The following is a 24,560-nucleotide window of genomic DNA, read 5'->3' on the forward strand; positions in this document are numbered from 1 at the left end:
CAGTGTGATGAATCCATCAAAATTGAAGAGATTATAGTCTATCAAACATCTAAAGAACAATAAATCACCAGGTGTTGATGGAATTACATCAGAATTGTACAAATTATTTTGTAGCTCCCTTCCTATTTGAAGTCTTTTTAGAGAGTATTAAAAACAATGTTCTAACAATGTCAGACATACTTGACCTAATAACTGAGGATAGCTTCATATTATCTTTAGATTTTTTTAAGCATTTGACACAGAGCATCAGTTTCACTACCTTGAGAGACTTGGCTTTGGTGATTTTTTCTGTAAGGCTATTAAGACTATGCAAATGGTAACAGCTTTATCAAATTGAAATATGGCACCTCACCTAGAGTTGGATTTTTTTTAACCTTTATTTAACTAGGCAAGTCAGTTATGAACAAATTCTTATTTTCAATGACGGCCTAGGAACAGTGGGTTAACGACAGATTTGTACCTTGTCAGCTCAGGGGTGTGAACTTGCAACCTTCCGGTTACTAGTCCAACACTCTAACTACTAGGCTACCCTGCCCCATTCCTCATCATGTCTTCTCTACTTTTGGTGGCCTTTCACTTCATGTTGTTTTGCAATTATAATATTGACAAAGTTCCAGTGAAACTTTCTGCTTTTCATCGGCAGGTTTTCTTGTCATGGTCCTTAATTTATAAACACAATTTTTCTCCACACAGATATTATATATGGAATAATCGGGATATATTGTATAAAAATACCTCTTTGTTTTTAGAATATTGGTTCCGAAATAATATCCTATTGGTGAGCCAACTGGTAAATGCAGAGGGTCTTTTACTCAGTTATAAAGAGTTCTTATCACTTTACAAGGTATGTTTGTTTTACTCCATGTGTAACTCTGTGTCGTTGTATGTGTCGAACTGCTTTGCTTTATCTTGGCCAGGTCGCAATTGTAAATGAGAACTTGTTCTCAACTTGCCTACCTGGTTAAATAAAGGTGAAATAAAATATATAAAAAACTGTACTTGAGGAATGGAATGTAAGTTGCAGAAAATCGAGGTTGTGGTGGCAGCTGCAGAGAGGTATTTGGGTGTGTGAGACGTGACATGAGAAGAGTTACAGGGTGTGTTTAAGTGGTGATGTCCCATCCTTTCAGGTTGTTGTCACGAGGTAGGACTAAATACATTTAAATAGTGGAGTATGGTATTCATTATTATTTGTAAGTGTAGTGTTAGATGGTAGGCTATTTTATTTGTAGAAAAAAATAGATCAGCAAAGTATAAGAGTTATACTCCAGTCTAGTAGGTAGCGGTAATGCAACATTTATTCAATGCCAACCGCCGTTAAACCTCGAAGAAGAAGGATTTCAAAGTTCATCCTGAGTCTGCCTCTAAAAAATATTTTTTGTCAACATGTCAACACAAGTCCATGACAATGTCAAGGTAGGTTTGTTTTGAGATTCCAACCATGCATGTAGCTACACATTATTAAAGGTAGCTAAAGAAAGACGTTGTTTTGATCTCCTAGAGTACCTACCATGGGGCCTACCCTCAGCCTAGGTATGTGTAATACGTGTTGCACCTTGTTCCCTGCACCGAGCTTTCAACACAACACCGCTGCGCCATTGTCTTGCAGTAATTGTTCAACACATTTTGAAAAGAAAGCAAAATGTTTCAAAAGATTACGTATTTTAGCGCTAACAGAGGAGTGGACAGCTACAGTACTTTCCCCGGACATTACCCCACCACTCTGTCCGCATTTCTGTGTCCAGACCAAAAGTAATCAACATTAACATGGTCAAATCAGGCTTCAAATAACAATTTCCTCCGTGACTCCTCCTGTCATTATGTCAACAAAACAAGTGCATGACAATGTCACGGTAGGTCTATCCTTACGAAAAAAAGATGCAGTAACTGTAGCACGCTGTTGTATAAGTGTAGTTAGAGTGCAGTATGCAGCAAATACTGCGTCCAAAATAACTGTTTTTGGCTACAGTAATTTATTCAGCAATTATTGCGTCCAAGACAGCACAGTCGACTGCAGTTTCAAAACTGCAATTTTTTTGTAAGGGTATTATCATATTTGCTATCAGAATAATGGTTAGGGCAGGCAACCCTTTTCCTGGTATACTGCAGGATTTAGGTCCAACTACGCACCACACCTGCCCAGTTGAGCTAATTGATCAGTTCAGTGATTGCCTAAATTCAACACACCTGGTCATCCAGGTCGGTTAAATCAAAAACATGAAGTGTCTGAGGCACTCCAGGACCAGGGTTGCCTACCTCTGGGTTAGGGGATTGGCTCTCCAGTCCCAGGACACAGGTTCCAATTCGCAACAATATCATATCACGTTGCCTGGGGAGCAGACAGGTGAATTTAGAAATTGGAAACGTATTCCACATGGTCTTGGGTGATTTCTTTGAAACAGATAAAGCCTAGTCCTGAACAAAAAACCAAACTCAATATTGAAAGTGATTTTTAGTCCACGACTAGGTTTAATCTGTGTCCGGAGACTACCCCCATATTCAGCTCCTCAAGGGCTTGATTTATTATTATTTTGATTTATTTAACCTTTATATATCCAGGTTAGTCTCATTGAGATAAAATCTATTTTTCAAGAGAGACCTTGTTCAACCAAGACACCTGCTGGGGGAACAATGTTTGAGACAAATATCAGATATACTGTAAAATGTCTGTACAGTGTTTTTGACACAAATACATAAACACATTTCAATTACAGAAACATAAAATCGTCATAGATAAAAAATATATATATTATATGTACCACCGCATCAAGTCCTAATGACAATCACATTCCTCAGTAACATGTGAGTCAACAAACGTTTTAAACTCCTCCAAGGAAACAAGATTCTGGGGTTTCAAGCTGGTCTGGAGAGAATTCCAAGACCACGGAGCTGATTAGCTAAATCACTTTTTGACATGATCTGTTCTGATTTTTAGGAACCGCTAAAAGTAAGTAGGAGTGAGACCATATCTGGTATTTATTTTCAGACTTTATTAAGAACAAAAATAGTGTCAGTTTCACCAAAACTGCCTTAGATCATAATTCATATAGTATAGCAATGTTTAAGCCTATGTAGGGTCAACGAAGACTAGCCAACAGTGTGTCAGATGCTTTTGGTTGGTAATAAACCTAAGAGCTGCATGATACATGGAATCAAGTACAATCAGGGTAGTGCTTGAGGTCTGCATATAAATTACATCAGGGCATTGATGATCATGTCCAATTAAATGGGTGTGCTTGTTCAAGATCAGTGGAACAGTTGTTGGGGACATCTAAGGACAGAGAGGTTTGGGAAACACTGGTACCAAGTATTTTAATAGTGACATTTATATATTTTGATCTCTTCCTCAGCAATATTATGGTTCTCGCCTGGAGTCCACCTGTGATCTGCAGACTAGTGCTGCCTGCTCTCTACCCTGCAGGCCAATGCCCAAGAGTGCTATAGAGGCCCTCAATCTCGTTCACCCTGAAGTAACCAAACGGTATGAGGATGACAATGATTCGACTGCTTCTGTTGAGAATGTATCTATTTGTATAATGACGGAGAAGTAGAATACATTCATTTCCAACCAATATACATGAATAAAGACTAATATTGCAGAAAATGTGAAACTGGTTAGGACACACACTCTTTGTTCCAGATTTAGCAGACACTCTTATCCAGAGCGACTTAGTTAGTGCAGTCATCTTAAGATAGCTAGGTGAGCCAACAACATATCACAGTCATAGTAAGTACACTTTTCCTCAATAAAGTAGCTTTCAGCAAAGTCAGTGCTAGCAAAAGGGAAAAGTGTTCGTTCACGAAAGGCTATATATATCATTTTGTTCTAGGTTTTTTGGCTGTGGTCTTCCTGTTCCAGAGAAACTTCAGGGCTGCAGAATCTTGGACCTGGGCAGCGGTTCCGGCAGAGACTGCTATGCCCTCAGTAAACTAGTTGGCGAGACTGGCCATGTCACAGGCATTGATATGACTGAGGAACTGGTATGTATAGCACCCAGACCAATATATCCACTCACCCTATATCTTCAGTAATCTAACAATCATTCTATTACATTGGTGTGCGATACTCTGCTTTCTGCTGTGGTAGTGTATGGCTCAGTTGGTAGAGCATGGTCCTTGCAATGCCAGCATCATGGATTAAATTCAGGCTGGGGTCATCAATACAAAAATGAATGTGTAAAATCGGCTACTAAATGTATTTTTTGTGCTCAGATTCTAGTGTCCCGCAAATACATCCCATACCACCAGGAGAAGTTTGGCTTTGAGAAACCCAACACCACCTTCCTCCAGGGGTATATGGAGAAGCTAACGGCAGCTGGCGTTGAGAATGACTCTATGGATATCATAGTGTAAGTTGAGGAACAATCATGTTAATTTGCTATCAAAACAATGAGTCCTTCGTTCTCTTTTGATCATTTATCTGTTTTACTGTGTCACGATCTGTTGGGAAAGTGAACAAAAATCCCCTTCTTTTATCTACTGTTTCTTCCAGGTCAAACTGTGTCATCTGTTTATGCCCTGATAAGAAAACGGTTCTACGTGAAGCCTATAAGGTCCTCAAGGTAAATAGTCCACCACCCTGCCTGTTATCATTGCATAACATGATTATTAAAAAGAGTATCCCTGGGCTTTATAAAATACAGATGGCAGTGACTGTGTCTCCTGAAAAGTACTCCTTTCTTTGCCCGTGTCTCTCTCCCATCTCTCCTGTGTGATATAGGAGGGTGGTGAATTGTACTACAGTGACATGTATGCCAGCAATGTTGTTCCTGACCACTTAAAAGAGGATTCAGTTCTGTGGGGTAAGTGATCAAGTTGCACCTTCCTAGCAGACAAAGAATGTTTGGTAATGCATATTCTGCTTCTGTAGAAAAGCCTATCTCTTATCTTAAATATTTTTCAGATTCAGTCTCATTGGTAACATCTCAATATACCCTTAAGTGGTTTCGCTTGACCCGAGTGTGCCGTGCAAATTGTAGAACTGCACTTCACACTGATGATGTTCTCTTTTCTTTTGTGTTTTGTGATAGGTGAGGGAATGGGCGGTTCCCTCTATTGGCGCGACTTTATCTCATTGGTCCAGGAGGTGGGCTTCAGCACGCCTCACCTCATCTCAGCCAGTCACATTGAGGTCCACAACTGCGAGCTCAAAAAGAAAGCAGGTAAGGCTGCTTACTGTAGGATGGAAAAAGTATACACTTCTCACGCTAACCTAACTAATAGCACATTTATTAATGTGGTCTAGAAGCATTTAGTATAAAAAATGTAAGCCTAGTCAGTCACTTCCATTTCCAATGTGTTGCAGGTGATATTAGCTATGCGTCTGGCACTTACCGGCTCTTCAAGTTGCCCAAAAAGCTTGAGATGTCAAGTGCAATAGTGACCTACAAGGGGACAGTGCCTGACTACCCGTGTCAGCTGGAGTTTGACTCCTCCCACTGCTTCAAGGTATGTTGGTGCAAACACGGCAGGGCTCTCCAAACCTTTTCCTGGAGAACTACTGTTCTGTAGTTTTTGCTCCAACCTCAATCTCGCTCACCTGATTCTAATAATTAGCTGGTTGATGAGCTGAATCACGTTAGTTACAACAGGGGTTGAAGTGAACCTACAGGAGGGTAGCTCTCTAGGAGCAGGGTTGAAGTGAACCTACAGGAGGGTAGCTCTCTAGGAGCAGGGTTGGAGTGAACCTACAGGAGGGTAGCTCTCTAGGAGCAGGGTTGGCTCCTCAACCCTCCTCTCCTCCCTTTCTGCATCCCTTGATTCTCTATGTCCCCTATCCTCCAGGCCGGCTCGATCCTCCCCTCCCGCTCCGTGGCTCAACGACTCATTGCGAGCTCACAGAACAGGGCTCCGGGCAGCCGAGCGGAAATGGAGGAAAACTCGCCTCCCTGCGGACCTGGCATCCTTTCACTCCCTCCTCTCTACATTTTCCTCCTCTGTCTCTGCTGCTAAAGCCACTTTCTACCACTCTAAATTCCAAGCATCTGCCTCTAACCCTAGGAAGCTCTTTGCCACCTTCTCCTCCCTCTTGAATCCTCCTCCCCCTCCCCCTCCTCCCTCTCTGCAGATGACTTCGTCAACCATTTTGAAAAGAAGGTCGACGACATCCGATCCTCGTTTGCTAAGTCAAACGACACCGCTGGTTCTGCTCACACTGCCCTACCCTGTGCTCTGACCTCTTTCTCCCTCTCTCTCCAGATGACATCTCGCGTCTTGTGACGGCCGGCCGCCCAACAACCTGCCCGCTTGACCCTATCCCCTCCTCTCTTCTCCAGACCATCTCCGGTGACCTTCTCCCTTACCTCACCTCGCTCATCAACTCATCCCTGACCGCTGGCTACGTCCCTCCCGTCTTCAAGAGAGCGAGAGTTGCACCCCTTCTGAAAAAACCTACACTCGATCCCTCCGATGTCAACAACTACAGACCAGTATCCCTTCTTTCTTTTCTCTCCAAAACTCTTGAACGTGCCGTCCTTGGCCAGCTCTCCCGCTATCTCTCTCAGAATGACCTTCTTGATCCAAATCAGTCAGGTTTCAAGACTAGTCATTCAACTGAGACTGCTCTTCTCTGTATCACGGAGGCGCTCCGCACTGCTAAAGCTAACTCTCTCTCCTCTGCTCTCATCCTTCTAGACCTATCGGCTGCCTTCGATACTGTGAACCATCAGATCCTCCTCTCCACCCTCTCCGAGTTGGGCATCTCCGGCGCGGCCCACGCTTGGATTGCGTCCTACCTGACAGGTCGCTCCTACCAGGTGGCGTGGCGAGAATCCGTCTCCTCACCACGTGCTCTCACCACTGGTGTCCCCCAGGGCTCTGTTCTAGGCCCTCTCCTATTCTCGCTATACACCAAGTCACTTGGCTCTGTCATAACCTCACATGGTCTCTCCTATCATTGCTATGCAGACGACACACAATTAATCTTCTCCTTTCCCCCTTCTGACGACCAGGTGGCGAATCGCATCTCTGCATGTCTGGCAGACATATCAGTGTGGATGACGGATCATCACCTCAAGCTGAACCTCGGCAAGACGGAGCTGCTCTTCCTCCCGGGGAAGGACTGCCCGTTCCATGATCTCGCCATCACGGTTGACAACTCCATTGTGTCCTCCTCCCAGAGCGCTAAGAACCTTGGCGTGATCCTGGACAACACCCTGTCGTTCTCAAATAACATCAAGGCGGTGGCCCGTTCCTGTAGGTTCATGCTCTACAACATCCGCAGAGTACGACCCTGCCTCACACAGGAAGCGGCGCAGGTCCTAATCCAGGCACTTGTCATCTCCCGTCTGGATTACTGCAACTCGCTGCTGGCTGGGCTCCCTGCCTGTGCCATTAAACCCCTACAACTCATCCAGAACGCCGCAGCCCGTCTGGTGTTCAACCTTCCCAAGTTCTCTCACGTCACCCCGCTCCTCCGCTCTCTCCACTGGCTTCCAGTTGAAGCTCGCATCCGCTACAAGACCATGGTGCTTGCCTACGGAGCTGTGAGGGGAACGGCACCTCAGTACCTCCAGGCTCTGATCAGGCCCTACACCCAAACAAGGGCACTGCGTTCATCCACCTCTGGCCTGCTCGCCTCCCTACCACTGAGGAAGTACAGTTCCCGCTCAGCCCAGTCAAAACTGTTCGCTGCTCTGGCCCCCCAATGGTGGAACAAACTCCCTCACGACGCCAGGACAGCGGAGTCAATCACCACCTTCCGGAGACACCTGAAACCCCACCTCTTTAAGGAATACCTAGGATAGGATAAAGTAATCCTTCTCACCCCCCCTTAAAAGACCTAGATGCACTATTGTAAAGTGGCTGTTCCACTGGATGTCATAAGGTGAAAGCACCAATTTGTATGTCGCTCTGGATAAGAGCGTCTGCTAAATGACTTAAATGTAAATGTAAATGAGTGAACCTACAGGAGGGTAGCTCTCTAGGAGCAGGGTTGGAGTGAACCTACAGGAGGGTAGCTCTCTAGGAGCAGGGTTGGAGTGAACCTACAGGAGGGTAGCCCTCTAGGAGCAGGGTTGGAGTGAACCTATAGGAGGGTAGCTCTCTAGGAGCAGGTTTGGAGTGAACCTACAGGAGGGTAGCTCTCTAGGAGCAGGGTTGGAGTGAACCTATAGGAGGGTAGCTCTCTAGGAGCAGGGTTGGAGTGAACCTACAGGAGGGTAGCTCTCTAGGAGCAGGGTTGGAGTGAACCTACAGGAGGGTAGCTCTCTAGGAGCAGGGTTGGAGTGAACCTATAGGAGGGTAGCTCTCTAGGAGCAGGGTTGGAGTGAACCTATAGGAGGGTAGCTCTCTAGGAGCAGGGTTGGAGTGAACCTATAGGAGGGTAGCCCTCTAGGAGCAGGGTTGGAGTGAACCTACAGGAGGGTAGCTCTCTAGGAGCAGGGTTGGAGTGAACCTACAGGAGGGTAGCCCTCTAGGAGCAGGGTTGGAGTGAACCTATAGGAGGGTAGCTCTCTAGGAGCAGGTTTGGAGTGAACCTACAGGAGGGTAGCTCTCTAGGAGCAGGGTTGGAGTGAACCTATAGGAGGGTAGCTCTCTAGGAGCAGGGTTGGAGTGAACCTACAGGAGGGTAGCTCTCTAGGAGCAGGGTTGGAGTGAACCTACAGGAGGGTAGCTCTCTAGGAGCAGGGTTGGAGTGAACCTATAGGAGGGTAGCTCTCTAGGAGCAGGGTTGGAGTGAACCTACAGGAGGGTAGCTCTCTAGGAGCAGGGTTGGAGTGAACCTACAGGAGGGTAGCTCTCTAGGAGCAGGGTTGGAGTGAACCTACAGGAGGGTAGCTCTCTAGGAGCAGGGTTGGAGTGAACCTACAGGAGGGTAGCTCTCTAGGAGCAGGGTTGGAGTGAACCTACAGGAGGGTAGCTCTCTAGGAGCAGGGTTGGAGTGAACCTACAGGAGGGTAGCTCTCTAGGAGCAGGGTTGGAGTGAACCTACAGGAGGGTAGCTCTCTAGGAGCAGGGTTGGAGTGAACCTACAGGAGGGTAGCTCTCTAGGAGCAGGGTTGGAGTGAACCTACAGGAGGGTAGCTCTCTAGGAGCAGGGTTGGAGTGAACCTACAGGAGGGTAGCTCTCTAGGAGCAGGGTTGGAGTGAACCTACAGGAGGGTAGCTCTCTAGGAGCAGGGTTGGAGTGAACCTACAGGAGGGTAGCTCTAGGAGCAGGGTTGGAGTGAACCTATAGGAGGGTAGCTCTCTAGGAGCAGGTTGGAGTGAACCTACAGGAGGGTAGCTCTCTAGGAGCAGGGTTGGAGTGAACCTACAGGAGGGTAGCTCTCTAGGAGCAGGGTTGGAGAGCCCTGAAACACAGCATAATAGGACTACCCTCACCTAAGCAATTCTCATAAAGGCAGCATTTTAGTTAAGTAGCAAGGTCATGTTGTTGGTATGGACCACTTATACACACACCTTTTATACATACAAATGGATTCCACACTACTTTAGGTCAATGCACAAATTGTATGGGTTGCCTAATATGTTAAGTGGATGTATAATAATCCCTGTGATGTTGAGCTGTGCAGAAGGACGTGGCGCTGCAGGTGGATGGGGAGATGGCTGCTATCCTTCAGTGCTCTCGCTTCTCCCCCGACTTCTGCATCCAGAAGGTAGGTACCACTTTACAAAGGTAACACCTTATAGCTCTGTAATAGCCATGTAATTACAATAGTAACATGGTACCCAAAAGCAATCAGGGACTGTATTATTATTTTTAAAATTATTATAGGAAATAAAGCTGCTCTGCAAATACCTCAACTGGCATTTACGGATGATCATTTGAATCCTGAACTGTCCCTTTTCAGTACGGCCACCTCAGCCCGTTTCTGCTGGCCGATAACCTGGGCTCCTCGGTGAAGCAGTGCTCCAAAACAGGCAAAGCTGCAGGAGGCTGTGGGGAGACCTAACTCACTACACCTGGATGACATCATATCCACGAAAGACCCTCCTCAGAATGACAGGGTGTATGTCCTAATAGTCTCTCCTTCCTCCTGAAGTGTGCACTCATTCATTACTTCCCACAAATTTAAAATCATTGGATTGTTGTTGGCCTGGGCTATTGGGAGTTTCCACCATATTTCTTATACCAGTCATTTCATAACAGTGTAGGGATGTGAACAAGTGCACTTGAAGGAGAGGTTATTTGGATCACCCAATGTGACAGAAAAGACGTCCATTTTGATGTCTGTACCTATGTAGCACAAATGATATAAAAAGGGTTGTAGTGTTTCTTTTCAGTCTGAAAAGTCTACCTTGCCTTGAAATACTATATTTTTCCTCCCATGTCCAGCTCATAAATTTAAATGGCAATGGTTATTTTATTATGTGACATTTGGAGCATTACCTGGATAATACACGAGACTGTAGCTTATATACTAACTTATTTACACACTGATGTGGACTGCCTAAGGCCCGCCCAGTCATTCAATGTAAAAATTACATTTGTAAAAAAAGACTTGTCTTGTTAAATTCTCAAATGACAGGCTGAAGGTCCCACCAGCCCATACACATAGATCACTTGACAAACGCACAAAAGAGAAGATAAATAATTCAACAAAACTGCCAGTTTCAGATATTTATTTGTATCTAGGAGTATTCTGTGTGTGGTGGTGATTTTGGACCTGGCTAATGTGACCCACATTACTTAAAACGAGGTCAAACCATGACGTCAGTGATCTTCAGGTCGGAGTCCTAGAAAGATGCTGAGTGTCCGACTTGGAATTCCGAGTTGGATGACCATTCCGAGTTCCCAGTTGTCTTGAAAGCTCGGAAGTCAGAGATTTCCTAGTTCACAGTTGTTTTGAATGCGGCAGTAGCAAGACTAGCAGAGTTTCCACTAGATACCACAGCCATCTTTAGTCATGATTAGATCATATTTTAGATTAGTTTAATAGTCACATGTACAGGGTTGCAGATGTAATTACAGGCTACAGTGAAAGGGGGAGAAGATAGCTGATTTAGTGTTGGCTATTCAGCAGCCTGAAGGTCTGGGGGTAGAAGCTATTGGCCAGTCTTACAGTTTTTGCCATGATGCTCATATTCTGTCCTCGTTTGAGTGATTGAAACGGGGAGAACAGGCCATAGCTTGGGTGGCTGGGGTCCCTGAGAATCTTCTAGGCCTTCCTGCAACACTTGGTGTAGGTGTCCTGGAGGGCAGGTTGAGTGTACCACCCACTGTAGCGCCTTGCGTTCCCTGGTGGTGGAGTTGCAGACAGACAGTTTAATCTCGATGGTGTTCCTGTAGAACACTGTGAGGGCCCTCGGGACATGCTGAATTTCTTCAGCATCCTGAGATTAAATAGTCGCTGTCGTAAAAATGTATGAAAACTAAAATGAGCTTTTTGGTCTTAATGTTAGGGTTAGTAGTGTGGTTAAGGTTATGTTTAAAATCTTAGCAACCAGGAAATGGCAGAGCAATTTCTGCAAAGTGCAACTTTATGTGTTTCCCTTAAAGGCTTACCTTAATAATAATGTTACCTTACCTAAGGGAATTGTTTAAGGGTATTGCATATAGTCCCTCAAACATTTCCCAAGATAAGGTAATCATTTAAGGGTTTAAGGTTCGAGTAGTGCAGAAGTTGTCATATGCTGAGGCAGTGAAGAAAGTAGAGGAAGATGGGTCAAGGGAGAGGGATCCTGAGAGGAGTGGTGTGAATAGTAGATCTGTAGCAGTACAGAGGGATAGGCCAACAAGTGATATGTGTTTCAGTAAGATTGGATTTTTAGCATTTATAGTAATGGTTATCAACTACTGCAGGGATGGACATAAGTCGCAGAAAATTGAGATTGTGGTGGCAGCTGCAGAGAAGTATTTGGTTGTGTGAGAAGAGTTACAGGGTGTGTTTAAGTGGTGATGTCCCATCCTTGCAGGTTGGTGGCATGAGGTAGGACTAAATAGTGGAGTAGGGTGGTGTTATTTTTATTTTATTTGTTAGATTTCTTTGTGAGTGTCATGTTAGATGGTAGGGTATTTGTTTATTTATTATTTCAAGCAAAGTATAAGGGAGTTGTACTCCAGTCTAGTAGGTGGCGGTAATGCAACATATTGGATGCCAACCGCCGTTAAACCTCATTGAAGAAGCACTCTTATCGAATATTCAAACATGTCTTACAATAATGAGATGTACCCAAACTTAAGGAAAGCTTTGACTATGTACAGACTCGATAGCCTTGCTATTGTGAAGGCCGGGGTATGCAGACCTGGCTCTCAAGAGAAGACAGAGAAGACTATGTGTACACTGCCCACAAAATTAGGTGGAAACAGAGCTGCACTTCCTAACCTCCTGCAAAATGTATGACCATATTATAGACACATATTTCCCTCAGATTACACAGATCCACAAAGAATTTGAAAACATACCCGATTTTGATAAACTCCCATATATACTGGGTGAAATACCACAGTGTGCCATCACGGCAGCAAGATGTGTGACCTGTTCCTGTTGCTGCAAGAAATGGGCAACTAGTGAAGAACAAACACCCTTGTAAATACAACCCATTTGAATGTTTATTTTCCCTTTTGAAATTTCACTATTTGCACATAGTTACAACATTATAAATACATAATATGACATTTGAAATGTCTTCATTCTTTTGGAACTTCTGTGAGTACAATGTTTACTGTTAATTTTCATTTTTTATTTAACTTTTGTTTATTATCTACTTCACTTGCTTTGGCAATGTTAACATGTTTCCCATGCCAATAAAACCCCTTAAATTGAAATGTATCCACCAATCCAAAGGAAGGATAGCCGGGAGCTGGACAGGCCGACATGCCGCTTTGTGGACAATGCCTCTCATTGTTAGGGCGGAGAGACATGTATCTTCCCAGTATATCCATAATCTTTGATTCAATTGAAGGAAACTTGAATTAAAAGATGAGAACATTAAATATGTTTCATGCAACTGGGCCCAGAGTTCTCGCTGAAACTGCCTCAGACACATGCGAAGCAGTATCACGCGAGAACTCGATGTAAACAAACAAATCTGTGTGGTTCGAAGTCGGGCTTTGTGTCATGGTGAGCACGTTCACGACAGGGTCATTATCTGTTGTGACTCATGCAAATAACATGTAGCTGTTGATCAAATATAACAATCACCCCCAAAATAATCTGCGAGAGTCCTCAAAATTATCATGGGACAAACAGGGTATTATTATTCACTCTGATTGGTCGAGGACCTACAACACCCGCCTCTGTCGTACACTGATTGGCTTGGTGAACGCAGCGAGGGTCCTACCATTGGTCTTTAACTCTTCCACGTCTTTCCCACTGTTTTATGGCAATTGTTTAGGAGATTCGTTGAACTAACAAGCTAGCTAGACAACACACTAGGTACGTATTGAATAACATATACATTATTTGGTGAAACTTCGCGAATGATTTTTAGTAAATAGGTGTAGCTACTGGTGTTTGATTAAATAACTTGTCTGGTGGTGGTTAACGTTAGCTGCTGTCACAGAAAGAATAGGACTGGAGACTAACGTTAGTTCTTGACATCTAAGTTAGCTAGCTATATTTATCAACCAATTTTGACTTAAAAAAATATCAGCAGATATTTATCTTGTTAGCTAACTAAGTCATCTTCAGTTTGTGATCTGAGGCTGATCAGCTAGTTGGAAGAACCAACTTGAGCTAGATAGAGTAGCTAGCTAGCCAGTTAGCTGTCAGTGTTATCAAATGTTGCAATCATTGTTAAGGCTAACAGTAGTTCGTGTATGTGTACATAATCATATATTTGTTAGTTACTTTAACTCAAGTTTCTAGATCCAGTTGTAGTTAAACTTTTTTTTTTTTTTTTAACTGTAAGATGGCTCTAGTTAGTATGTTAGCTACTAGGGGAGAGTGGAGTAAATTGCACCAAAGGGGTAAATTGAGCCATCCTTCTAGGAAACCATACACAAAATGTATAATTTGACCACATATTTAGGAAGAGGTCATAATTTCATGTAGTCTGAAGGAAGAAACCATATTTTCACCAAGTCAAATTAATTTATTGTTAGAGGTTTCATAATGCTTGTATCTTAACCAAAATATATCATTTTAAGATTGTTCTATACATCATTTGGGGTCCAACACATAGCATGAAAGTGCATCCTTGTAGCTGTGTGGGCTAATTTATTACAAATGTTTGCCTTGGGGTAAGTTCAACCAATGTCAAGTTGAACAAATTGAAATGTTTCTTCCAAGGTGTAATGTAAGGCTGGGATATAAGGTAAAAACGTGGTCTGGCCTGTGTTTAAAGTGTTTTAGAAATGTACAGTTTGTTAGGTGTTAAGCCTGTGTTAAAATCTGCTTAAAAACAAGACAAAAAGCAATTTTGTTGAATTGTGTTTGGGAAATAAAAAATAGACATGGTTTTAAAAAGGTAGTCTTTACATTTAATTCAGTACAGAAATGTGTAGGCGTCTTAACTTACCCTGTCCTGTAGCTGTGCCAAGAGACCACTTTTTTTGGACAAGCTAAGTTTTCAAAACGAATGTTTACTTGAATTCTGATTTATTTCCAGGGATACACAACATCGTGAAATATATGTAGCCTAGATATCTTTGTTAGAATACTATATATCCCTTGATGGAGTGATGCTTAATGTAAAAAATGGTTTCATTTACCCCACTCTCCCCTACTGGATAGATGTAGTACAAGTCTATTCACAGTCTGACAGCTGGCTAACAACACTTCTGAATGAAAATAAATAAAACAGGTATCCACTAAATTTAAAATCAAATCTCATTTTTATTTGTCACATACACATGGTTAGCATATGTTAATGCGTGTGTAGCGAGAAGCTACACATAACAGTAAATAGAAATACAAACACATTACCTGGAAGACAGTCACCTTTGAATGGCACAGTTTCAAATTAGACACAAAAAGGAGATAGTTGTAGTAGCAGAACAATGTTCCAGACTTGGTGCTTTGGTACTGCTTGTAGTAGCAGAACAATGTTCCAGACTTGGTGCTTTGGTACTGCTTGCAGTAGCAGAACAATGTTCCAGACTTGGTGCTTTGGTACTGCTTGCAGTAGCATAACAATGTTCCAGACTTGGTGCTTTGGTACTGCTTGCAGTAGCAGAACAATGTTCCAGACTTGGTGCTTTGGTACTGCTTGCAGTAGCAGAACAATGTTCCAGACTTGGTGCTTTGGTACTGCTTGTAGTAGCAGAACAATGTTCCAGACTTGGTGCTTTGGTACTGCTTGTAGTAGCAGAACAATGTTCCAGACTTGGTGCTTTGGTACTGCTTGCAGTAGCAGAACAATGTTCCAGACTTGGCGCTTTGGTACTGCTTGCAGTAGCAGAACAATGTTCCAGACTTGGTGCTTTGGTACTGCTTGTAGTAGCAGAACAATGTTCCAGACTTGGTGCTTTGGTACTGCTTGTAGTAGCAGAACAATGTTCCAGACTTGGTGCTTTGGTACTGCTTGCAGTAGCAGAACAATGTTCCAGACTTGGTGCTTTGGTACTGCTTGTAGTAGCAGAACAATGTTCCAGACTTGGTGCTTTGGTACTGCTTGCAGTAGCAGAACAATGTTCCAGACTTGGTGCTTTGGTACTGCTTGTAGTAGCAGAACAATGTTCCAGACTTGGTGCTTTGGTACTGCTTGCAGTAGCAGAACAATGTTCCAGACTTGGTGCTTTGGTACTGCTTGTAGTAGCAGAACAATGTTCCAGACTTGGTGCTTTGGTACTGCTTGCAGTAGCAGAACAATGTTCCAGACTTGGTGCTTTGGTACTGCTTGTAGTAGCAGAACAATGTTCCAGACTTGGTGCTTTGGTACTGCTTGCAGTAGCAGAACAATGTTCCAGACTTGGTGCTTTGGTACTGCTTGTAGTAGCAGAACAATGTTCCAGACTTGGTGCTTTGGTACTGCTTGTAGTAGCATAACAATGTTCCAGACTTGGTGCTTTGGTACTGCTTGCAGTAGCATAACAATGTTCCAGACTTGGTGCTTTGGTACTGCTTGTAGTAGCAGAACAATGTTCCAGACTTGGTGCTTTGGTACTGCTTGTAGTAGCAGAACAATGTTCCAGACTTGGTGCTTTGGTACTGCTTGTAGTAGCAGAACAATGTTCCAGACTTGGTGCTTTGGTACTGCTTGCAGTAGCATAACAATGTTCCAGACTTGGTGCTTTGGTACTGCTTGTAGTAGCAGAACAATGTTCCAGACTTGGTGCTTTGGTACTGCTTGTAGTAGCAGAACAATGTTCCAGACTTGGTGCTTTGGTACTGCTTGCAGTAGCAGAACAATGTTCCAGACTTGGTGCTTTGGTACTGCTTGTAGTAGCAGAACAATGTTCCAGACTTGGTGCTTTGGTACTGCTTGCAGTAGCAGAACAATGTTCCAGACTTGGTGCTTTGGTACTGCTTGTAGTAGCAGAACAATGTTCCAGACTTGGTGCTTTGGTACTGCTTGTAGTAGCAGAACAATGTTCCAGACTTGGTGCTTTGGTACTGCTTGTAGTAGCAGAACAATGTTCCAGACTTGGTGCTTTGGTACTGCTTGTAGTAGCAGAACAATGTTCCAGACTTGGTGCTTTGGTACTGCTTGCAGTAGCAGAACAATGTTCCAGACTTGGTGCTTTGGTACTGCTTGTAGTAGCAGAACAATGTTCCAGACTTGGTGCTTTGGTACTGCTTGTAGTAGCAGAACAATGTTCCAGACTTGGTGCTTTGACTGCTTGTAGTAGCAGAACAATGTTCCAGACTTGGTGCTTTGGTACTGCTTGTAGTAGCAGAACAATGTTCCAGACTTGGTGCTTTGGTACTGCTTGTAGTAGCAGAACAATGTTCCAGACTTGGTGCTTTGGTACTGCTTGCAGTAGCAGAACAATGTTCCAGACTTGGTGCTTTGGTACTGCTTGCAGTAGCAGAACAATGTTCCAGACTTGGTGCTTTGGTACTGCTTGCAGTAGCAGAACAATGTTCCAGACTTGGTGCTTTGGTACTGCTTGTAGTAGCAGAACAATGTTCCAGACTTGGTGCTTTGGTACTGCTTGTAGTAGCAGAACAATGTTCCAGACTTGGTGCTTTGGTACTGCTTGCAGTAGCAGAACAATGTTCCAGACTTGGTGCTTTGGTACTGCTTGTAGTAGCAGAACAATGTTCCAGACTTGGTGCTTTGGTACTGCTTGCAGTAGCAGAACAATGTTCCAGACTTGGTGCTTTGGTACTGCTTGCAGTAGCAGAACAATGTTCCAGACTTGGTGCTTTGGTACTGCTTGCAGTAGCAGAACAATGTTCCAGACTTGGTGCTTTGGTACTGCTTGCAGTAGCAGAACAATGTTCCAGACTTGGTGCTTTGGTACTGCTTGCAGTAGCAGAACAATGTTCCAGACTTGGTGCTTTGGTACTGCTTGCAGTAGCAGAACAATGTTCCAGACTTGGTGCTTTGGTACTGCTTGCAGTAGCAGAACAATGTTCCAGACTTGGTGCTTTGGTACTGCTTGTAGTAGCAGAACAATGTTCCAGACTTGGTGCTTTGGTACTGCTTGCAGTAGCAGAACAATGTTCCAGACTTGGTTTGGTACTGCTTTGGTGTTCCAGACTTGGTGCTAGCAGAACAAGCAGAACAATGTTCCAGACTTGGTGCTTTGGTACTGCTTGTAGTAGCAGAACAATGTTCCAGACTTGGTGCTTTGGTACTGCTTGTAGTAGCAGAACAATGTTCCAGACTTGGTGCTTTGGTACTGCTTGTAGTAGCAGAACAATGTTCCAGACTTGGTGCTTTGGTACTGCTTGTAGTAGCAGAACAATGTTCCAGACTTGGTGCTTTGGTACTGCTTGCAGTAGCAGAACAATGTTCCAGACTTGGTGCTTTGGTACTGCTTGTAGTAGCAGAACAATGTTCCAGACTTGGTGCTTTGGTACTGCTTGTAGTAGCAGAACAATGTTCCAGACTTGGTGCTTTGGTACTGCTTGTAGTAGCAGAACAATGTTCCAGACTTGGTGCTTTGGTACTGCTTGTAGTAGCAGAACAATGTTCCAGACTTGGTGCTTTGGTACTGCTTGCAGTAGCAGAACAATGTTCCAGACTTGGTGCTTTGGTACTGCTTGTAGTAGCAGAACAATGTTCCAGACTTGGTGCTTTGGTACTGCTTGTAGTAGCAGAACAATGTTCCAGACTTGGTGCTTTGGTACTGCTTGACTTGGTGCTTTGGTAGTAGCAGAACAATGTTCCAGACTTGGTGCTTTGGTACTGCTTGCAGTAGCAGAACAATGTTCCAGACTTGGTGCTTTGGTACTGCTTGCAGTAGCAGAACAATGTTCAATGTTCCAGACTTGGTGCTTTGGTACTGCTTGTAGTAGCAGAACAATGTTCCAGACTTGGTGCATTGGTACTGCTTGTAGTAGCAGAACAATGTTCCAGACTTGGTGCTTTGGTACTGCTTGTAGTAGCAGAACAATGTTCCAGACTTGGTGCTTTGGTACTGCTTGTAGTAGCAGAACAATGTTCCAGACTTGGTGCTTTGGTACTGCTTGCAGTAGCATAACAATGTTCCAGACTTGGTGCTTTGGTACTGCTTGTAGTAGCAGAACAATGTTCCAGACTTGGTGCTTTGGTACTGCTTGTAGTAGCAGAACAATGTTCCAGACTTGGTGCTTTGGTACTGCTTGTAGTAGCAGAACAATGTTCCAGACTTGGTGCTTTGGTACTGCTTGTAGTAGCAGAACAATGTTCCAGACTTGGTGCTTTGGTACTGCTTGCAGTAGCAGAACAATGTTCCAGACTTGGTGCTTTGGTACTGCTTGCAGTAGCAGAACAATGTTCCAGACTTGGTGCTTTGGTACTGCTTGTAGTAGCAGAACAATGTTCCAGACTTGGTGCTTTGGTACTGCTTGTAGTAGCAGAACAATGTTCCAGACTTGGTGCTTTGGTACTGCTTGCAGTAGCAGAACAATGTTCCAGACTTGGTGCTTTGGTACTGCTTGTAGTAGCAGAACAATGTTCCAGACTTGGTGCTTTGGTACTGCTTGCAGTAGCAGAACAATGTTCCAGACTTGGTGCTTTGGTACTGCTTGTAGTAGCAGAACAATGTTCCAGACTTGGTGCATTGGTACTGCTTGTAGTAGCAGAACAATGTTCCAGACTTGGTGCTTTGGTACTGCTTGTAGTAGCAGAACAATGTTCCAGACTTGGTGCTTTGGTACTGCTTGTAGTAGCAGAACAATGTTCCAGACTTGGTGCTTTGGTACTGCTTGCAGTAGCATAACAATGTTCCAGACTTGGTGCTTTGGTACTGCTTGTAGTAGCAGAACAATGTTCCAGACTTGGTGCTTTGGTACTGCTTGTAGTAGCAGAACAATGTTCCAGACTTGGTGCTTTGGTACTGCTTGTAGTAGCAGAACAATGTTCCAGACTTGGTGCTTTGGTACTGCTTGTAGTAGCAGAACAATGTTCCAGACTTGGTGCTTTGGTACTGCTTGCAGTAGCAGAACAATGTTCCAGACTTGGTGCTTTGGTACTGCTTGCAGTAGCATAACAATGTTCCAGACTTGGTGCTTTGGTACTGCTTGTAGTAGCAGAACAATGTTCCAGACTTGGTGCATTGGTACTGCTTGTAGTAGCAGAACAATGTTCCAGACTTGGTGCTTTGGTACTGCTTGTAGTAGCAGAACAATGTTCCAGACTTGGTGCTTTGGTACTGCTTGCAGTAGCAGAACAATGTTCCAGACTTGGTGCTTTGGTACTGCTTGTAGTAGCAGAACAATGTTCCAGACTTGGTGCTTTGGTACTGCTTGCAGTAGCAGAACAATGTTCCAGACTTGGTGCTTTGGTACTGCTTGCAGTAGCAGAACAATGTTCCAGACTTGGTGCTTTGGTACTGCTTGTAGTAGCAGAACAATGTTCCAGACTTGGTGCATTGGTACTGCTTGTAGTAGCAGAACAATGTTCCAGACTTGGTGCTTTGGTACTGCTTGTAGTAGCAGAACAATGTTCCAGACTTGGTGCTTTGGTACTGCTTGTAGTAGCAGAACAATGTTCCAGACTTGGTGCTTTGGTACTGCTTGCAGTAGCATAACAATGTTCCAGACTTGGTGCTTTGGTACTGCTTGTAGTAGCAGAACAATGTTCCAGACTTGGTGCTGCTTGGTAGCTGTTCTTGGTGTAGTAGCAGAACAATGTTCCAGACTTGGTGCTTTGGTACTGCTTGTAGTAGCAGAACAATGTTCCAGACTTGGTGCTTTGGTACTGCTTGTAGTAGCAGAACAATGTTCCAGACTTGGTGCTTTGGTACTGCTTGTAGTAGCAGAACAATGTTCCAGACTTGGTGCTTTGGTACTGCTTGTAGTAGCAGAACAATGTTCCAGACTTGGTGCTTTGGTACTGCTTGTAGTAGCAGAACAATGTTCCAGACTTGGTGCTTTGGTACTGCTTGTAGTAGCAGAACAATGTTCCAGACTTGGTGCTTTGGTACTGCTTGTAGTAGCAGAACAATGTTCCAGACTTGGTGCTTTGGTACTGCTTGTAGTAGCAGAACAATGTTCCAGACTTGGTGCTTTGGTACTGCTTGTAGTAGCAGAACAATGTTCCAGACTTGGTGCTTTGGTACTGCAGAACAATGTTCCAGACTTGGTGCTTTGGTACTGCTTGCAGTAGCAGAACAATGTTCCAGACTTGGTGCTTTGGTACTGCTTGTAGTAGCAGAACAATGTTCCAGACTTGGTGCTTTGGTACTGCTTGTAGTAGCAGAACAATGTTCCAGACTTGGTGCTTTGGTACTGCTTGTAGTAGCAGAACAATGTTCCAGACTTGGTGCTTTGGTACTGCTTGTAGTAGCAGAACAATGTTCCAGACTTGGTGCTTTGGTACTGCTTGCAGTAGCAGAACAATCTATGACTTGGGTGGCTGGAGTATTTGACTATTTTTTTGGGGGGGCCTTCCTCTGATGGCGCATGGTTCAGTGGTCCTGGTTGGCAGGGAGCTCGGCCCCACTGATTTACTGTACACACTACCCTCTAGCACCGTGTGGTCAGATGCCAAGCAGTTTCCATACTAAGTGGTGATGCAGCCATGCTCTCAATGGTGCATCTGAGGGCTCATGCCAAATCTTTTCAGCCTCCTGAGGGGGAAGCGGTGTTGTCGTGCCTTCTTCACAGCTGTGTTGGTTTGTGGACCATGATAGATCTTTAGTGATGTGTACACCGAGTAACTTGAAGCTCTTGACCCACACCACTACAGCCCCGTTGATGTGAATGTAGTCCGCGATCAGCTCCTTTGTCTTGCTGACGTTAAAGGGAGAGGTTGTTGTCCGGGCACCATACTGCCCTGTTTCTGACCTCCTCCCTATAGGCTGTCTCATCATTGTCGGTGATCAGGCCTACCACCGTTGTGTCATCTGAAAAATTAATGATGGTGTTGTGCTTGGCCACGCAGTCGTGGGTGAATAAGGGAGTACAGAAGGGGACTAAGCAGACTCCCATGAGGGGCCCCCGTGTTGAGGGTCAGCATGGCGGATGTGTTGTTGCCTACCCTCACCAACTGGGGGCAGCCCGTCAGCAAGTCCAGGATCCAGTTGCAGAGAGAGGTGTTCAGTCCCAGGGACCTTAGCTCGGTGATGGGCTTGGAGGGGACTATGGTGTTGAACGCTGAGCTGTAGACAATTAACAGAATTCTCTTTTTTTTTGTTGCTTTAATAACTTTCAGATAATTTAATGTAGCAAAGGTAATCAAGCTCAAATTGATATGTGATACAGCAAATGTATTGAAAATAAGAAACAGACTTTCATCCTAGTTACTGAATGTAATGATTTGGTCCTAATCATGGTTATATTAGTCAGGTTCTTTTGGGGCGTGGCCTGGTTTACTGTGTTGACTATCAGGTGTACCATTAGGCCTACATTTTCTAGTACAAAATGTTCTATTAGTACAACCAAAAGTGGTAGGAATCTGTTCAAGATCTTTCGTGACCATTCTACATCCTATATGAAAGTCTACTAGTCTCGACCTTTATGGAGACAGAGACAAATTAAACCTAGCTATTACCGGATTGTAATCGTCATGTTCTTTCCTCTGTAGAATAAAGACTTGGAGACAGAATGGCATCAGAATCTCCACGCAGACCAAGCCGCTGTGCTGGAGGGGTTGTGGTGCGAGCACAAGCTGCCACGTAAGGACACACACACACACACAATAAACACACAGAATAATAGGCTTTCAGCTATTGCACCCGAGGTGTCTGGTCTACCTACTTCCACAAGTTTCCCCTTGCTAAGACATGATATTGCCTAACAGCTAGTCCCATGATGGTTGTTATTGACCATCCGTTTCAGACATATGCTTCAGTGCTATGGATCAATATGATCTGGTTCAGTATATTTCCTTGGCTACTTTTTGAGGTGGGGAGTGCATAACAGAAAGTGTTAACTACAACCAATTTAGCTGAATTAAGTGCAAAGACAATACTTATACCTGTGCATACACTACAAATATTCTACTCATAGGTATACACATTCAACAAGGTAATGCTCTTGTGTTATTACAGTGAGCAGTCGTATATGGAGAGTGTTGTGACCTTCCTCCAAGATGTGGTCCCTCAGGTAAGACTGTTTCCATTGATTGTCATCTTTTCTACAGTAACAGACATGTGTATTACATGTTACCCTTATTCAGATTGACTTACTCAGGCTGTCAATGGGGTTTTTATACGGCGGAGAGAGTTGAAGTATAGGATTAACTGAATCACAATTTCTTATTAAAGTTTTAATAGGTCATTCTATGACATTAACAGAGTGCAGTAATTGAATCTGATAAATTGTTGTCCTCATCTCCTACTTGTCTTTTGTCCATATTCAAGGCATACACTGGCGCACCCCCAACTGATGAAAAAGAGAAAATAGTTTGGGTCAGATTTGAGAAAGCCGACATCAATGGTAAGTCCAAGAACAGTTTCAAAGCGTCCCCCCCTTGACTGTGTTGTGTTCAACCTTGGAGGGCATACACATTTTGATAACTAGTGCTAACTTGCTTCATATTATCTGGTATTTTAAATCCACAGATTAGATTAGACCATATATAAACAGGTTCTTGAATATTATGAGTTTACTGAAATATGCTGATAAGTGGCCTCTTGTTAGAATTCCTGGGTAGAAAACTGTGTGACACATGAATAGTTCCTTTGGCAGGCGTTGTTTGCGAACCATTTGATGGTTCATTTCTTGTAAGGACTTTGAGTGACAGGTCTGATGTATCTCAATGGCACAAGTCTGTGTGTGTGTGTGTGTGTGTGTGTGTGTGTGTGCGCGCCAGATCTCTCCCTCAATCTGACAACAGCTGTGTTGATTAGACACAGCGTTTTGTCTGTGTTTATAAAAGTTTAGACCACTTTAATGTTATTTACGCAAACCTTTTGAAGAGGACTTCTGTTTGGCGTTCAATTTAGAGCTTCACTGTTCCAGCCCTGCTTGTTTGCATGCTCAATGTAAAGCAAATTGTTTTATACGGAAGCAATGGCTCATATACATTAAAAACGTCTGGAGTTGACACGCATTCAAAGTAGCTAGAGTTAAACATTTATTCAAAAGAATGAGCTGGAACACTTAAACCCCAACCATTCTTCTAGAAAATGAAACAGTTTAGTAAAATGTTTTTGAAATCGACAAAGACAAGGATTAATCATTTTAGATAGCAGCAACAAACAAAGCAGTCAAATGTATCGTATAGACTGATTATACACTGAGTGTACAAAACATTAAGAACAATGGCTCTTTCCAAGACACAGACTGACCAGGTGAATCCAGGTGAAAGCTGTGATCCCTTATTGATGTCACTTGTTAAATCCACTTCAATCAGTGTAGATGAAGGGGAGGAGGCAGGTTAAAGAAGGGTTTTTATTGAGACATGGATTGTGCTTTTGAATGGGGTATGGCAGAAGTGCTACGCTGCTGGGTTTTTCCACGCTCAAAAGTTTCGCCGTGTGTATCAAGAATGGTCCACCACCCAAAGGACATCCAGCCAACTTGACACAACTGTGGGAAGCATTGGAGTCAACATGGGAAGGTGTTCAATATCAGGAAGATGTTACTGACCCCCCCCCCCCCCCACTCTTCACTGGTAAATATCTATGTCAGGCAGTTCTAGTTTGATTGTCAATTCGTCATATGAATTGAAATTAAAATAAGTTTGAATAAGTCTACAGAGTTGACTGAATATAAATGTCTAACTTCCCTGTGTGTCCATCAGATACATCCCGCTCCCCAGAGTTCCTGGAGATGCACAGTGGCAGCAGTGACCCTCCCCTCTGCCTCATGATTGGTTATGCAGACGGGATGCAGATATGGAGCATATCCGTGAGTGTTTTTGTTGTTACTGTGCTGTTGTTGGTGTTGAAGCTTGCTGTTTGGGGATTTAGGCTGGGTTTCTGAATAAGCACTTTGTGACATCTGCTGATGTAAAAAGGGCTTTATAAATACATTTTGAATAGAAAGATGTTGAACAACAACAGACACGCGAGTGGCTCTGCTCTCTAAGACACCGCATCTCAGTGCTTGAGGCGTCACTACAGACACCCTGGTTCGAATCCAGGCCGTATCACAACCAGGCCGTAATTGGGAGTCCAATAGAGCGACACA

At 43.8% G+C, this 24,560-nt stretch overlaps 1 protein-coding gene and 1 pseudogene across 6 annotated transcripts in view; both read left to right on the forward strand.

Annotated features, from left to right (window-relative positions):
• The first annotated feature begins 1,289 nt into the window (after positions 1 to 1,289).
• Positions 1,290 to 10,548, forward strand: LOC115136822 (arsenite methyltransferase-like; annotated as a pseudogene).
• A 101-nt stretch (positions 10,549 to 10,649) lies between these two features.
• LOC115136823 (BCAS3 microtubule associated cell migration factor-like) overlaps positions 10,650 to 24,560 on the forward strand; it is a 362,747-nt gene continuing 348,836 nt past the window's right edge. For all 6 annotated transcript variants that reach the window (XM_029672640.2, XM_029672643.2, XM_029672642.2 and 3 more), the window contains exons 1-5: positions 10,650 to 13,322; positions 22,009 to 22,099; positions 22,475 to 22,529; positions 22,787 to 22,862; positions 24,172 to 24,278. In XM_029672640.2, coding sequence (XP_029528500.1) covers positions 22,029 to 22,099; positions 22,475 to 22,529; positions 22,787 to 22,862; positions 24,172 to 24,278 — 309 coding nt within the window. In that variant the 5' untranslated portion in view covers positions 10,650 to 13,322; positions 22,009 to 22,028. The remainder of the gene's footprint in view (positions 13,323 to 22,008; positions 22,100 to 22,474; positions 22,530 to 22,786; positions 22,863 to 24,171; positions 24,279 to 24,560) is intronic.

The sequence above is a fragment of the Oncorhynchus nerka genome, linkage group LG11, assembly GCF_034236695.1.
Source record: "Oncorhynchus nerka isolate Pitt River linkage group LG11, Oner_Uvic_2.0, whole genome shotgun sequence".
Taxonomy (NCBI): Eukaryota; Metazoa; Chordata; class Actinopteri; order Salmoniformes; family Salmonidae; genus Oncorhynchus; species Oncorhynchus nerka.